Genomic DNA, 15329 nt, shown 5'->3' with positions numbered 1-15329 from the left:
AAACCCATGCTGACATCTTGGCAAATAAAGACAGTTTCTTACTCCAGGAGGAACAGAGAAAAGGCACAATCACTTGGAACCATTTTGCCACTGCACTAACATTTCACCAATGCCCAAGGTGGGCCAGAAAGTTCAGGAATTTTTTAAAAGTATGCCTATCATGGGATTCCTAAACCTTTGTTTAATAAATCAATTAATCAATCAATCAATTAATCAATCAATCAGTCACCTCATTTAGAAGAAATCTAAAGGCTTTGAGGCTCAAACCTGGCTACATCATCCCATTGGCTACATTCATACTAGTGACTAAAATGCACCTGGGACCCTGGAAGGGCCCACAGCCCAAAGTGTCACCCCAGCAGATTAACAGAGGCATTACCAGCTTAACGATCATGTTGCTCTGTTTGGGCCCATTCTTTGTTCAGTTTAATATATAGGTGTAGATGTTACTGAGTTCACACCTAAGGTTCTAGGCCACATGTAAGGAGGTAAAGAAAATACATCTGGACATGTGGGCAGAAGAGATGTTACAGACAAATAGTGAATGCAAATGAATAATTAAATGCAAAGATCAATGAGGAGAACACTATTTTTTAATAATTTTCTATAACATTCAGAATCACACTGATTCTGACCCTATGAGCAAAGCAATTAAAATCAGTGGAAATGCTAGATGATCAAAAATCAGTAAGAACAGCATAATTAGTTACTCTGTGTGGTTGATTGCTTTCTTTTTGTGTGTGTGTGAGAGAGAGAATGTGATTTAGATCTGCAACAAAATATTGCATAATGTATCATAATGCATTTTCTCCAAGTTGAGGGACTACTTGATGGTGCAGTTCATTTGTTTATTTATTTTACAGCCATGGTAATCCAACTGAAACTGTGGGTTTCTGTGTGGCAAGTCAGAAATGGTAGGTTGCTGGTGCCTCTCAGTAATATTTGGATCTGTAGAGGTGAGGCATTGACAGTTGCTAATGTTTAAACTGCTGAGAAACTTTTGTTAAGCACATTATAGGTAGATGTAACCGAGGTCCATGGTCCCAGTTACGGTTCTAGGAGCAGGTATGTTCATGGTTTTCCTTTGGGAAAAAGAGACGTATCTGTTGCATTGTCACCATGTTTTCTTCTTAGTCATGGAAAAGAACCATTAATTAGTGGGTCTCAAGAGCTCTGATGGCTTTCCTGGAGGGATGCTAGTGAGATTCAGAGTTTGAGACAGGAATTGCAGACCTGTTAAGGAAACACCCTGGCTCTGTCTCAGGAGTCCTCAGTCCAGAACATATCCTGTGATCTGGGTCTCGACAGGCCAAACCTGCCATCCTTTCCAAAAGGGATGGTGTCTGACCCACATGTGAAGGAGGCCACTGAAGAAACCCCTTGGAGGACTCCAGCCTCCTTTCCTCTGGGAGGTTTTCCATAGGGCTGGGGGGCAGCAACCTGGCCCTATGTTTTCAATAGCCAAGTTATGTGGGGAATGTGTTAGGGGTTTCAAGTTTCAGTGTGTGTTGTGGGTTGTGCAGCAATGAAGGGGTAGAATTCAGGCTGACTATTGATCTTAACTATGTGTTTCCAAATTTTGCTATGTTTTAGCTTTTTTAAAAATGAAACTGTTGTTTATACATATGTTGTTGTTTAAGGGAGCTCTACAAGCAATTTTGGTATTCCGACTGTATTTTTGGGGGGTGCGGCAACAAAGAGACCGTCAGTATCGGGGGCTTCAGCCAGATATCCCAAAGAAGGAGCACAAAAGAGGAGCAAGTCTTTTAGTAAGAGATGAAATAGGCGTACTCGCACAAGTGTGTTATTTACCGGCACGGATAAGGAGTAGAAGACCCTAAGAGACTCACTGTTTTGCAGGCTGTCATCTTCCCACCCTCCACGACCCACCTCGAGTGACCTGCCGGGGACACAGCTCGGCCTCCGGGATAGTGGCTGCACGGAGGAGGGCGGTGGGTGCAGGCTGGGGCGACTGGCGGCAGACCGGGGCGCGGCAGATCCCCGCGTCTCGCCCCTTCGCCCCGCCGCGTAGCGAGGATGCCCCGGGAGGGCGGAGGTGGTGCCGGGGCTGGGCGTGGGGCGGTAGCGTCGGGGAGCGGGACTTAATGCAGGAAGGTGGGGGGGAGCTCCTGGGAACTCCAGCTCGGCGCTGCCGCCCGCCGCCCCCGTCGCGGCCCCGCTCCTCCGCCCGCCCCTCGCCACCGCCCGCCCGCCGGGAGCGCCTCCAGCGCCGCCGGGGCCGGGCCGGGGCCGCGGCGCTGAAAGTTTGGCGGTCCCCGGCCGCGCCATGGGCTTCGACCCGTCGCGCTTCGCGGCGCCGGTGGCGGCGGAGCTGCAGTGCAAGCTGTGCGGGCGGGTGCTGGAGGAGCCGCTGTCCACTCCGTGCGGGCACGTCTTCTGTGCCGGCTGCCTGCTGCCCTGGGCGGCGCGGCGGCGGCGCTGCCCGCTGCGCTGCCAGCCGCTGGCGGCCGCCGAGCTGCGCCCCGTCCTGCCCCTCCGCAGCCTCGTCCAGAAGCTGGAGGTCAAGTGCGACTACAGCCCGCGGGGCTGCGGCCGCACCGTGCGGCTGCGAGAGCTGCCTGCCCACCTCGCGGCGTGCCGCTACGGGCCGCCGCCCCCGACCGGCTCCGCTGAGCCGCAGCCGCAGGGGGGGCGCTCCCCCGGCCGCTCGGGGGGCGGCTCCGCGGGGCAGCCGCGGCGGCCGGCGCCGGGCGTTGGGCACCGCTGCTTGCGGGCGTTGCGGGGCGGCAGCAGCCCTGAGCCGGGTCCCGAGCTGAAGAGGGAGGCCCTGCGCTGCAGCAGGAGGGAGAAGTCGCTGCTGGCGCAGCTCTCGGCGCTGCAGAGCGAGGTGCAGCTGACGGCGCGACGGTACCAGGCGAAGTTCGGCCAGTACATGAGCCACATCAGCAGCATCACCCGGGACCTGGCGGGCAGCCAGCCCGGCAAGGTGAGTGTGGCCGCAGAGAGCAGCAAAGCAGCACGCCCCGGCCTGCGCCCCTCCAGTGATGCTCTCCCCGAACCTGCTTTCGCCCTGCCCGACTCGAGAGGGACCGGCCGAGGTGGTGGTGTGAGCGGTGTACCCTGGGGGCCAACAGTCATCCCCAAGTCCGCGCCGGGACCCAGCCCGATCACCCCGCGCATCCTCGGCACGGTGCGAGCCACTTCTGCCCGTCCGTCGCTGTCCCCGGGGAGATGGAGCCACCAGCTCTGAAAGGGGACGCGCTTCTTGTTGGTCTCTATTTCGGCGCCCTTCGGTGGCCTAAAACGCGGGCGGTGGTGAGATCCGCGGTGCCTGGTAGCGGCAGTGGCCGGGCGCGGCTTGTTTCTTGCTTGGCCAGAGAGGAGGGGAACCGGGCGGGACGGGAGAGCGTTTCGCTCCTTTGTCTGGCAGCCGGCGAACGGGTCCCAGTTCCTCCGGACAGGGTGCCCGCATCACGCCTCCCGCCGCGCTGGGACCCGGCTACTGTTGCTGCTCAGCTTGCTCAACCTGGGACTGACAGAAACTCAGGGACATGGAACTGGCTTTCAACTTTTATATGAGCAGCCGAGAAGTCTTGTTAAAAATCTGGAGCATAATACTATTGTAAACTTTGGAAACGATGGTGAAAGGACGGCAAAGTCTCTCTCGTTTGGTAGAATGGAGTAACAGTTGACACTGTTGATAGCAGAGACCAGTGCAGTGCTTTGCTCTTTTCTTAGGTCTGATGACATTGCTCAGATAGCGACTTGCTTCCTTTAGGCTGAATAAACCACCCGAGAACACCGGTGAGCTAGCTGAACTCACCATAGCGGGGCTTGATTTTCAGGAGCATTAACTCCGGGCTGGAAGATCGCTGTGAAAGGCTGTCACTGCTGGTAGCAGCCGTGGTGAGGAGTATTTTAATGGAAAGCATTTTTCTTTTTACCCAAATCTTCATGGACACTCGGGAAGCAAAATCCCAAGTGGAACCAATGTAGTGTGCTGAGCATCTGACCACTGCATGGGAAATTGGAAAGGGGACACTGTTTGCAGGACACCTGCATGCCTGGGAACATGGGCCTTCGTGAAATTGTGAAGTTTCGTGTTTGGAGACTTGAGTATTTACTGTTTGTTGTGTTTTTTTCCTGATTTTGTTTGGCTAGCTAATCCATGAGGTTTAGGTTGCTGGCTCTGGGAGGTGCGCTCGTACATCTGCTTCACGTCTTGACAGGTGGGATAAGGTCACATGAAGGGGGTCAGCAGTGGCTGTTAAGAAGTGTGGGGTGTGCGAGAAAAGCAGAGGCTTTAGAAGGGAGGAGGGAAATTTGGGGTTTCCGGCAGGAGTGGGCAGGCGGTGTGTGGAGCGGCGGGAGGCGTCGCTCCCCCCGGGCAGCCGCGGAGCATCTGCCGTTCGTGAGCGCTGCCGGTAGGTGCTGCTGTCCGGGAACCGCTCTGGCGGGTGAGACCAGGGTGGTGGAGAAAAACTATCGATAAACTAAAAATGTACTTCATTAAAATGAAATGCATCACGCGGCAGTAAAACATTTCACTGTCACAGTTAATAAAACATGGGCTTCAGTGTTAAGTGTTATGTTTTGAATGTTTAGAAAGGTATAACTTATTTAGGTGTCAAATTTATGTTAATCAGCTAATTTACAGAGACTGGCAAACACAAACACATAACTGTGCTGGAGGAATGCCAGTTTTTTCGTGGGGACTATGGCTCCTGAAACGTAACTATTATCGTATATGAACAAGGTAAAATAAGCTAACTTGCAGTGCTAAAGCCTCCAAATATTTTTTTGCTGACTTTTTTTTTTTTTTTTAATAATTTACTGTTCCACTGAAGGAAAATGTTTCTTTTCTCTTTTTATTTTTTAACTTTGACTCCATCACTTGTTTTGAATCATATTTGCTTTATGTTTTAAACCTTGTTTAGAAAAACAAAAAAATTTCAGTCATGGTTTTGCATTTTTTCTTTTTGGGAGAGAAGTGAAAGGTTGGGATGAAGAGTTCGGTTTCATTTTCTGTGTTTATCATCTCTGAAAGTTGCTATGAAATGTGTACTGATATGACTTTGGGGTATGAACATTATAATGTTGTGTATTTTAACCTATATGTTTAGTGTCTGAAATGTTGACACACATAGGGATTTAATTTTTTTTAGAAACTTCCAGGTTTTTGGAGCTCTGACTTTTTTTCAGTGGTGCTGAGCATGCTTTCCACCAAAAGCCTGCACTTTTTTTCTGGTCAGCCCTGAAGATAATCAGGTGTTACCTGTTACTTTTCAGTGGTGCATGACATTTCTTCTCTTTTTTTTTTACCCAGTGCAAAGCCTTTTGTTATCTTTTTCAGCCTCATTTTCCTTTAAGCCTTATCTTACAAAAGATTTTGACCTGAAGCATATGTATATTAGTGCTTTCACTTCAGATCTGATTTTTGTGACTGTGTTCTTTAATAATATTTCGCCTCTTGCTTCTTAGGGAGGAGAACCAAAACCATTAACAATCATGTTACACCGAGAAAATGATACTTTAGGATTCAATATTATAGGAGGACGACCCAATCAGGTAATGAGAAAAGTAATTACAGGTTATTTTGACCATACTTTCTGTTATTATATATACTGTTAATAATAAAAGAGTTACTTTTGACAACAGTAGGTATGGAATCAGCTGCATGGATAGAAAAACTATATATTATCAGGTGTGATTGGAGTAATTGTTTTGAAGACACGATCTTGTGAGAATTGGATTATTCTCATTTGGAGGTGTTAGAGAATGAAATTCCTTAACACAGGAAAGGTGTTCCCATTATTTTCCTTTAAAACTTCGGGCTGATCTGCACTCAGTTCCCATGTGAGTAATATGTATTCATGCAAACTGTTCTATTTCCATTCTCTGGGACTACTTGTGAGAGTCATTGTTGCAGGATTAAGCCACTGGAATTTTTGGAAGCAGCTTACTTTTTTTTTTTTTTTCCATTTAAAGGAGAGATGAAAATTTGCTTCCACAGCTCAGATAGTTTAAGCACATGTCCTGCTCTCACATGCCTGCTTTCTATGTTTCTTTCTTTGGGAACAGAAACAAAGTTTTCATCGATCTTGTATCTTAAATCAATCTAGTCTCATCAGTCTAGGTTTAGAAGGTTCATTGGAAACCATGGAATATGCCTAAGAATCATTACCCCCCTGAATATGTGTAAGAATATGTGCTTTTTTTTTTTTTTCACTTCATCCTTCCAAAAGTATTAATCAGGACTGTCATTACACGTGAAGGGTAAAGAAACCTGTTAAACTGGAAAATTAGTGGTTGATTTAAAAGGGTTGGTAATAATTATGCACTGATCAGGTTCTTGTTAAGTGGGAGAACTATACCCTCCTACTATTATTGAGGAGGGGAATGGGACCCTGTATATTAGTTTGGCAATCTTCTGCTCTAAAGCTATATTTAGTGGTGCCAAAAAGTCTGTTCCCATTAGCCTAAGAAGTTCAGTGTCTGTGCTGCACAATTACTGTTCCCTGTGGGTAAATATGAAGACCAGCAGTTATCAAATGTTGGTGCTGTAAATCCAAAGCAAGAATTTATAAGATTTTCTAGTGGAAGGATGAGACAACAAGATAAAATACATGTGCTTTGATTATATCCATATTCAGAGTATAACAGTTACAAAGTCCAGACAATTTTTAGTTTGAATTGTAGTGTTATTTCTGCTATTTACAGCTGTAGGAAAACTGCAGGGAAAAGGGAGCGTGTTGTTCAGCTCTCTTGGGATGGCAGCTGAGCATCTCTGAAGTACTCACATGCTGACACTGCATACTGGAACACTTTTTAATATTACGAACTGTTAGGCTTGTTGAATAAATATTCTGGAATTTTAAGGAGTAAATGATAATTATATGCAGGTTCATAGCACTGTACGTGGGAAGAACTGCTGATCGGAGAGAAGGAAATCACAGAATCACAGAATGTTAGGGATTGGAAGGGATCTCGAAAGATCATCTAGTCCAATCCCCTCACTGGAGCAGGAACACCTAGATGAGGTTACACAGGAATGTGTCCAGGCAGGTTTTGAATGTCTCCAGAGTAGGAGACTCCACAACCCCCCTGGGCAGCCTTTTCCAGTGCTCTGTTACCTTCACTGAGAAGAAGTTTCTTCTCAAATTTAAGTGGAACCTCTTGTGTTCCAGTTTGAACCCATTACCCCTTGTCCTATCATTGGTTGTCACTGAGAAGAGCCTGGCTCCATCCTCTTGACACTCAACCTTTCTACATTTGTAAACATTAATAAGGTCACCCCTCAGTCTCCTCTCCTCCAAGCTAAAGAGACCCAGCTCCCTCAGCATTTCCTCATAAGGGAGATGCTCTACTCCCTTAATCATCTTGGTTGCCCTGCACTGGACTCTCTGCAGCAGTTCCCTGTCCTTCTGGAACTGAGGGGCCCAGAACTGGACACAATATTCCAGATGTGGTCTCACCACGGCACAGTAGAGGGGAAGGAGAACCTCCCTCGACCTACTAACCACCCCCCTTCCAATACACCCCAGGATGCCATTGGCCTTCTTGGCCACAAGGGCACAGTGCTGGCTCATGGTCATCCTGCTGTCCACCAGGACCCCCCAGGTCCCTTTCCCCTATGCTGTTCTCTAATAGGTCATTCCCCAACTTGTACTGGAACCTGGGGTAAATGGTGATGGTCTTCCATTTACACTGATAGTTGGGGATGGAGAAGCTGGTGGAGCCATGAGGCAGAACTGGGTCTCAGGGATTCTTGAGTCTTTGAATTTAAGTTGGAATTTCAGTTTTGTTCTCATTGTGGTAAATGTGTATACCATAGATACTTGGCAGTTCCCAGACATCAGTATAAGGTCTCGTTCAACATATCTGGGGCTGAAGGATACAACAAGAAAAAAGCATTGAGTTGACTCAAATGATGAAAATAAAAAACGCTGCTCAAAAACTTAAACACTGGAACAGGAATTGCTTGGTAACAAGACAAAAAGAGTTCATGGTGATCTGTAGATTCAGGTTGTTCAGGGAAAAAGTGCCCGTGTGTAAAGCGTTGGCTCTTGCAGCAGAAGAGCAGAGCAGTGGCATCATCATATTAGTCATCAATGTGGGAACGTGTTCCTTCACTACATGTTATTTGTGTTTTGTAAGTATAGTGCAGGTTTTTCCCATTGGAAAGCAGGTGGAGACTCTTGGTAACTTGAAGAACGTACATATGTACTTTCCATTGGCTGTGTTTCATTTCAGTCCATAATAGGCTTCCCCACCATTCACCTTCTACCTGGATGGAGGAGGAGAGGAAAGGAATGATTCACCACAAGCTTGTGTTCTGTTTTGTTAGGAAAGGAGTCATTTCATGTAAGTGTGTGTTTCTGGGAGCTGATTCATTATTCTAATGGATCAAGGCTGCTTTTGTCCTGGGCCCCAGCTCTGTCTGGCTGGGAAGGCCCTCCCATAGAGCAGGCTGTGGAGGTTGTCCCCAAACCCGAGGATACCATGGCAAAGCTGGGCTTGAGGAAGGTGTGTGCTGCAGGCACAGCTTGGGGCTCCTGCAGTCACCCACAGACCAAGCTACAGGTTGGGTACACCCGTCATCTCCGCAGCTCCCCTCCAGTCGCTGCTGCACAGCCTGTGGGCTGTGTGACAAGGGGCCAGAGCTTGGTGTGCCACGTGCTGTGTTTTTTTGTCAGAACTGGTGAGTACCAGCAAGTGCTACCACCGCAGACCACATGCCAGAGTGAAATAACCTTTTTAGTACTGGGTCATATGTTGAGGTATTAGAGAGAGTGCAGAGGAGGGTGACAAACCTGGTGGAGGGTCTGGAGCACAAGTGTGATGAGGAGCAGCTGAGGGAACTGGGGCTGTTCAACCTGGAGAAAAGGAGGCTGAGGGGAGACCTTATCACTGTCTACAACTACCTGAAAGGAGGTTGTAGCATGGAGGGTGTTGGTTTCTTCTCTCAAGTAGCAAGGAAATGGCCTCAAGTTGTGCCAGAGGAGGTTTCGATTGGATATTAGGAAAAAATTCTTCATGGAAAGGGTTGTCAGGCATTGGAACAGGCTGCCCAGGGAGGCAGTGGAGTCACCATCCCTGAAGGTGTTTAAAAGGCCTTTAGACAAGGTTCTTAGGGGCATGGTTTAGTCCTAGAGTTAGGTTATGGTTGGACTTAATGATCCTGAGGGTCTCTTGCAACTGAAATGATGCTATGATTACTCTTGAAGAAGCCAGTGAAACTTTTTATGGTAATTATTTATTATGGAAAAAAAATGCAATTTTATGCGGGTAGCCTTTTCTTAAGAAAAATACTAAACTAAATCTTGTTCTTCATGTATTTTAGTTAATGGCTGTCATGCCTCTTTTATCAGAGTTTCATTTCTCACTGCTTACATGGGAATTCAGTGGAAGTCTATTCATCATTTGAAAATATTTCTGAAACTGTTAATAAGTTTCCCTTTTGCTTCTTAGCTGACATCTATGAGTCTCTGTGACAAAGAAAATATGAGGAGTTTATGAAACCATAGTCTGACTAACATAGCCTTGAACAAATATTTGTTAACCTGAAATCTACCTGGGTTGAGTCTCCATGGGCCAGTTGCCACATACTGTAAAGCATGTTTTACAGTGGCTCCATTTTCTGTTACGTCTTTATCATTTTCTTAATAGAAAAAACTATAAAACATTTTCCCCATGAGTGTATAGGACCTAGACCTAGAAACCTGTACACATATGAATCATGCTCTTGGTCAGGGATTCACAAGTCACAGAAGGAAAATAAGCATTATATAAACTGCTATCCAAAGACTAAATAATCTGGAAAAAGATTCCTTCATTTATTGCTATAGAGGTTATTATTTGTATAAATAGTTAAAATAAGTAGGCAGTGTCTTCTTGGCAGTATTACCTCATAAACAGTGATTTAAAACTGTACTTAAAAATATATACATTAAACTATAATGCAACGAAATGAAGTAATCTTAGTATGTGCAACAACATTAGGTACATCATTCCAGCTGTTGTAGATAACTTACTTGCTTTAAATTTGACCTTCATGTGAGTTGTTCTTAGCAATGTGTAGAGATCAACGGGAAGCGGGTTTTCCTTTTGTCCACAGCTGATCTGTATGGATTTCATGGTTGAGCAAGTTCTCAGTCTCCCATGTGAACAGGATTTATGAGGTTAACGAATCACAACCAAATCCTATCACTGTTAAACACCAGCTATCTAATATAACTGTGTTACTTGAAACTTTATTTTCGAATGCAGAAAAAATTTTGCAAGCAGCAGTACTGCAGGAACCCTTTCCCTCCTGAGAGAAACAATTGTGCATCCATTTTCATTAACATCTTCCTCCGTGAATTTACATGCTAGTCACTGTCTGCTGGAAATTTGAGGTCTGCTTTAAATATCTGACTACCATTGCACCCCAAGTCTCATGGAGACTAAAATAACCAAAAGTAAATGGTTAATCTTACAAAAAATCCTGGAATAGTTAATGAATTTTGTCCTTTTGATTTATGACTAGTTTATGTTAAGTAAGTTTAAAAAAAAAATCCCAAGGAGCTTAATTCTTAGCTAGAAAAGCAAGTTGCATGTTTCAGGTGGATTTGCATTTTTCATTGCTGCTCATTTTAGCATAATCTCATTTCTTGTGCTAATGTGGCCCTTTTCACAACTTCCCTGTTTCTTGGTACAGAAAAATCAGGAGGAATCTGCTGAGGGAATTTATGTGTCAAAGATCTTGGAAAATGGACCTGCAGACAAAGCAGAAGGCCTGCAAATTCAAGACAAAATTATTGAGGTAAGAAAAAAAAAACACAAACAAACCAAACACCAGTGGATAAGTCTGTTATATTATTAGAATATTCAAGGATTGGATGATTTTTACACTAAGTTGTAATTTTCTTCTCTTGCTGTGTCTAAACATGATTCTTGTACACTGAGCTGCTCAAACATTTGTCAGATGTGAAGATGCATGATGGATTTTTCAAACAACTAATAAATGTATTGGTCTCGGGATTAAGTTGATTTAAGCGAGGCAAAGATGAAGCCACTGAAATGGCAAGCAAGAGAGGGATTTTGTATTTCTTTTCATTAACTTGAGAAAAAAGGTTTTCCCCTGTGTAGGGGCTATTACTGTTGTGACTCTGGGATACTGGTGGTAAGCAGTGCTGAGAAACTTCTTAAGCAATTGGCAAAAGTACTTTTTGCTATGTGATCAGAAGTAGGTCATCTTTTGTTCTCTCCAGGACAAGTATAGTTCTTTCCCAGTCATGTAATGCACTAGCATGGAAATTTTAGGGTCTATTCCTTGTATGCAGTTTTTTTCCCATAAAATAATTATAATTAAACAAAGTAATCAGTAACCCAGGTCACTGCCTAGCCTCCACCTGTAACCATAATTAGCCTTGTAAGAAGTGGCGAAGGAACTGTTTCAGCCACCGAAATAGACTCCTTACGGTGCTGTCAAAGTGGCATTTCACATTGCAGCTCTAATACAACTCTCTGAATGACATCACGTACCAGTAGCTGCTGGGTTTATTGAGGATGCATCACCCCAGCCTTGGGTTTAGGGGAGGCTTAGAAGCGTTGTGTGGACTTGCCAGTTGGACGGGGTTTTGCACAAAGACACACAAAACAAGTAGTTTGGGAGACAAAAGCAGACTGCTGCTGCTGGCTTCTTGCATTATTTTGCAGTAAAAGGCTAGAAACATAAGCCAAGAGTGTTTGAATGCTGGCATTGCTCTTAATGTTGGGAGCCTAGAGCAGCATGTGAAATCAAACTATTACATTTTCTTGGAAAGAGAAAGCTGAGAAAAATCTATTTTCTTCTGACATAACCATTTCGCCTACCATGTTTTATTTTCTGCAGACTGACAAGCTACATAGTTTTATTCATTTGCTCAACATTTCTTGCTTTATTTTATTATTCTTTTGTAGTACCTTGATTTTTAAGACAAAATGGAGTGGTTTTGGAGGAAGGAAGAATGAAGTCACAAACCAGCATTTATTAAACATGATATCATTTCTCAAAATGCTACCATAATTGATGATTGGTTATCATTCATTGAAAAATTCTGGGTGCATAAAATCATACAAATATTTAAATTGCTACTGAGAGCATACAGATTTCAGTTCTATGTGAAACTATAGATCCAATCTAGCATGAGTATTCATACAGCTTTGAAGGAAGCACTGTTTTCACCATATTAATATACAACAGCTTTGTATAGAATTTTTTGTATTCAGGCAAGCATTTAAAAATCTTCAGGGTTAGACCAAGTATTCTAATAAATGTTTCAGTGTTTTAAAAATTTGTTGGAATAAAATAAAAAGAGGAGAAGAAATGGTAACACTAAGAATTTCTAAATGAAATGCAAATAACTAATTATTCCTCCATGCTAGATCTTGGAAGCAGCTGGAGTTAAAAAAGCTGAATTTTTCCTTGTCCATACATAGCTCCTGATGTCTTCTTGCACCAGGATGCCCTGTCAGCGCTGCAGGAGTTTGTTGTGAAAGATGCATATCAAAGCTTTTGCTGTGAGGAAATAAGTTGGATGGTGTTAACTGTTTAAAAAATGTTGGCAGATACACAAAATATGAGCTTTGGTGAAAAGCTGATAGGAAGTGGGGTTTCTTATTATTGCTTGCTTTTCACTCATTTGGTAATCTGATCTAATTGGTGATATTTTATGAGACTGTTTTTCAATAATCAAGAGCAGAAGGAACTGATGTTGTTCAAAGAGCCTTTAATAGCTTCAGTCAGTTGTTTGGCAATGTGATGCCCAGGGTGTCTTAACCAAGCGTAGCTAATGGGATAATGGACAGAACCATCCCATTAAATCAGGAGAAAATCTGTTCTCAAGGCGTGTTGCTAAATAAAGAAGGTAATTTGCTTCAGTGCTTTATCAGATGTTTAACAAATGTTAACTGCATGTGGTTGACGACGATGAGTTGTGCACATTTCAGACGACCGTCTCGTGGGTAACCTAGTACAGCAAATGGATCTCGCAGTCCTATGGCACTAGCAGCTGGAATTGTGAGCCCAGTCTGGCAGACATATGTAGTGCTGCCTTTTGCTTTATGTATGTCGTTATCTGTAGCAGCAACTTTGCCAAATAATTATTACAATATTTGAAAGGGTGCCAGTGGGAGAAATTGGATTTTTTTTTTTTATTAAGGTATTTATTCTAAGTGTAAAAATGCCATGCAAATGACTTGAGTTCTTTGCGAGTTTTTGAGATCAATGTGCTCAGAATATGGGCAATAGGGCCTCTTTGACTCTTTCATCTCCAAAATGTTGCTGTTTCTGTGGGCTTTACTCTCAGTTGAGCATATTTTTTGTTTGAGGACCTGAAAACTGGAACAGATGCCTATGGGCTGGCACAGTGGTGGTGGGTGAGGGTGATGGGGAGAGGTGAAGGGTGACAGTCCCTGTGTCACAGGGTACTGTCACAGAACCCTCACTGATTATTGTCACTGTTTTGCTGAAGAACAGAAGATTTCAGGCACAACTTTACTCTCTTTATTCAAGGTTAACTGCTCTGTGAGAAGAGCCTTGTTTGTTTATACAGTGTAAAGTTGACCTGGGCCAGTGATGTGCACAAGCGGCATTTTGGCAATGTGTACTTTCAGGAATCTTACTACAAGCCAAAAATGATCATTGTTTGTTCATCAAGGAGAAACTCTTCCTCATGAATTAATTTCTGTGTAGCAAGTTCCTCCAGATATCATGGTCTCCTGCTGTTTTCAAAAGCTTTTATCCAAAAATTTAGCTCCCTAAATTGACACGGTGCAGCATGTATTTCAGGACTAAACACTGATCACATGCTATAAAAAGCATCTTATAAAACTAGATGCAGTATTGTTATCTGTGGCTCCCAACATGAAAGCCTTGGATGTGAGCAGTGGTATCCAGACATCTAAGTTTTGGATCTCTGCTTTGTCCCTTTCCAGCAAGCCATACACAGGACTGTCTGTTAGTTTGTGCTGGTTCAGAGAATTCTGGTTGGTGCTGGGACAAAACATGAGGTGTATTTAGAGTGGATCACAGTTACACAGCTATATGTCATTTCATCTCTCCTCACTTCATGCAAACCTTTCCTACTGAGTAAGTTCACTGCTGATCTTTGCTAATGCTAATAGCCTCCTCAGGGCAGTATAAAACAGTTATCAGCCTTGTCAGTCAATCTTGTTGATACACTGATGTGTTTTACCTGCTGCTTCTTTTGTGCATGTTTATAGTTCTGAGCAGTAACGCTGGAACTGGCTCTTTCTGTATGGAGGAAAGTTTTACTCTCAGTTTGTAGTCAGTTCAACTTCACAAAAGAATGGTACCACATCGGCCAGAGCTCCAAGTACACTAGTTAATGCCTAGTTAACAAGCCATTCAGAACTAGTCATTTATAGTTATATTGAGTTGATTTTTTTTTCTTTATATAATATTAAATATTATGGAAATTAGCATATAATATCTTTTGATCTTGAGTCCAGGTTTAGAAAAAAACAGTGACTGATTTTCTCAAGTCCTCTTTCATGCTGTAAGTCACAGTGTCTTGCAAAATACCATTGCATTACTAGAGTAAGATGTGCTGATTTTATCTTTTCAGTGTTGTAGAAAAAATACATGACCAGGACACAATTTGCAATCCAGATGGAACTCCCGATTTATTTATGTATATATATTTTTAGGAGGGCAGTATTTAATCAATTTGAGGAAAAAGAACTATTTCTAATTCACATTGCCTAGGAGACAAAGCCTTACAGTCATGGCTGAACCTTCTATGGTAGGTTTGCCGAATAACAAAACAGCAGTGAAAAATCTTATGTGCAAGTAAAGGGGCTTAGGCTGAAGACCAAAATGTTCATATGAGTAACTGTAAGCACATAATCATCTGGAAGGCTCAAGTGTTTTTCTAGTCCTTGCACTGCAAGGCAAGGGCTTCTGTTCTTTTACTGTCAAGTGAAATGAGAATATTGGCCCTTTTACATTTTAGTCATTTGATTCTCATTAATTTGATGGCTGAGAAGCAGGCATGATGGAGAAGAGGGGAAAAAAACATTTTTAGTTTGGGATCTCTAAGTCTTCTCAAAAAAATGAGATGGATACATGTTTCATGACTATGTATTTTGTTTATGCAGCCTGAGATCCGTAAGTATATAATAAATAAGACTTCATCCCTTATTCCATGTTTTCCTTTGTTCTTTTAACTTTTTTGGAGAGTACACACAATGGCTTTCAAGCGCATGTCAGCAAAGCCAGTTTCAGTAAAGATGAAGTCTTGAGGCATATCCTGGCAAAAGTAACTTACATCTGCAAAGCGCTTACATGGAAACTTTTTTAACTATTGCCAGACTGCTGACTG

General features: G+C 43.6%; 1 protein-coding gene and 1 long non-coding RNA gene across 3 annotated transcripts in view; one reads left to right on the top strand and one right to left on the bottom strand.

Moving 5' to 3' along the window:
• LOC139827084 (uncharacterized) overlaps positions 1–2151 on the bottom strand; it is a 38197-nt gene extending 36046 nt beyond the window's left edge. The window contains exon 1 of the long non-coding RNA XR_011737276.1: positions 1891–2151. This is a non-coding gene — a long non-coding RNA (uncharacterized lncRNA). The remainder of the gene's footprint in view (positions 1–1890) is intronic.
• Positions 2152–2241: 90 nt separating this feature from the next.
• Positions 2242–15329, top strand: part of PDZRN4 (PDZ domain containing ring finger 4) — a 252875-nt gene continuing 239787 nt past the window's right edge. The window contains exons 1-3 of one of the 2 annotated variants that reach the window (XM_065853911.2): positions 2242–2947; positions 5443–5529; positions 10661–10765. In XM_065853911.2, the coding sequence (XP_065709983.2) occupies positions 2288–2947; positions 5443–5529; positions 10661–10765 (852 nt within the window). In that variant the 5' untranslated portion in view covers positions 2242–2287. Of the gene's footprint in view, positions 2948–2984; positions 4191–5442; positions 5530–10660; positions 10766–15329 lie in introns of those variants that run through there. The other variant, XM_071803094.1, reaches the window with a different exon arrangement.

This window comes from Patagioenas fasciata, chromosome 1 (genome assembly GCF_037038585.1).
Source record: "Patagioenas fasciata isolate bPatFas1 chromosome 1, bPatFas1.hap1, whole genome shotgun sequence".
Classification (NCBI taxonomy): Eukaryota; Metazoa; Chordata; class Aves; order Columbiformes; family Columbidae; genus Patagioenas; species Patagioenas fasciata.
The sequence above is the reverse complement of the archived record's forward strand: the minus strand, read 5'-3'. Positions and strand labels throughout refer to the sequence as shown.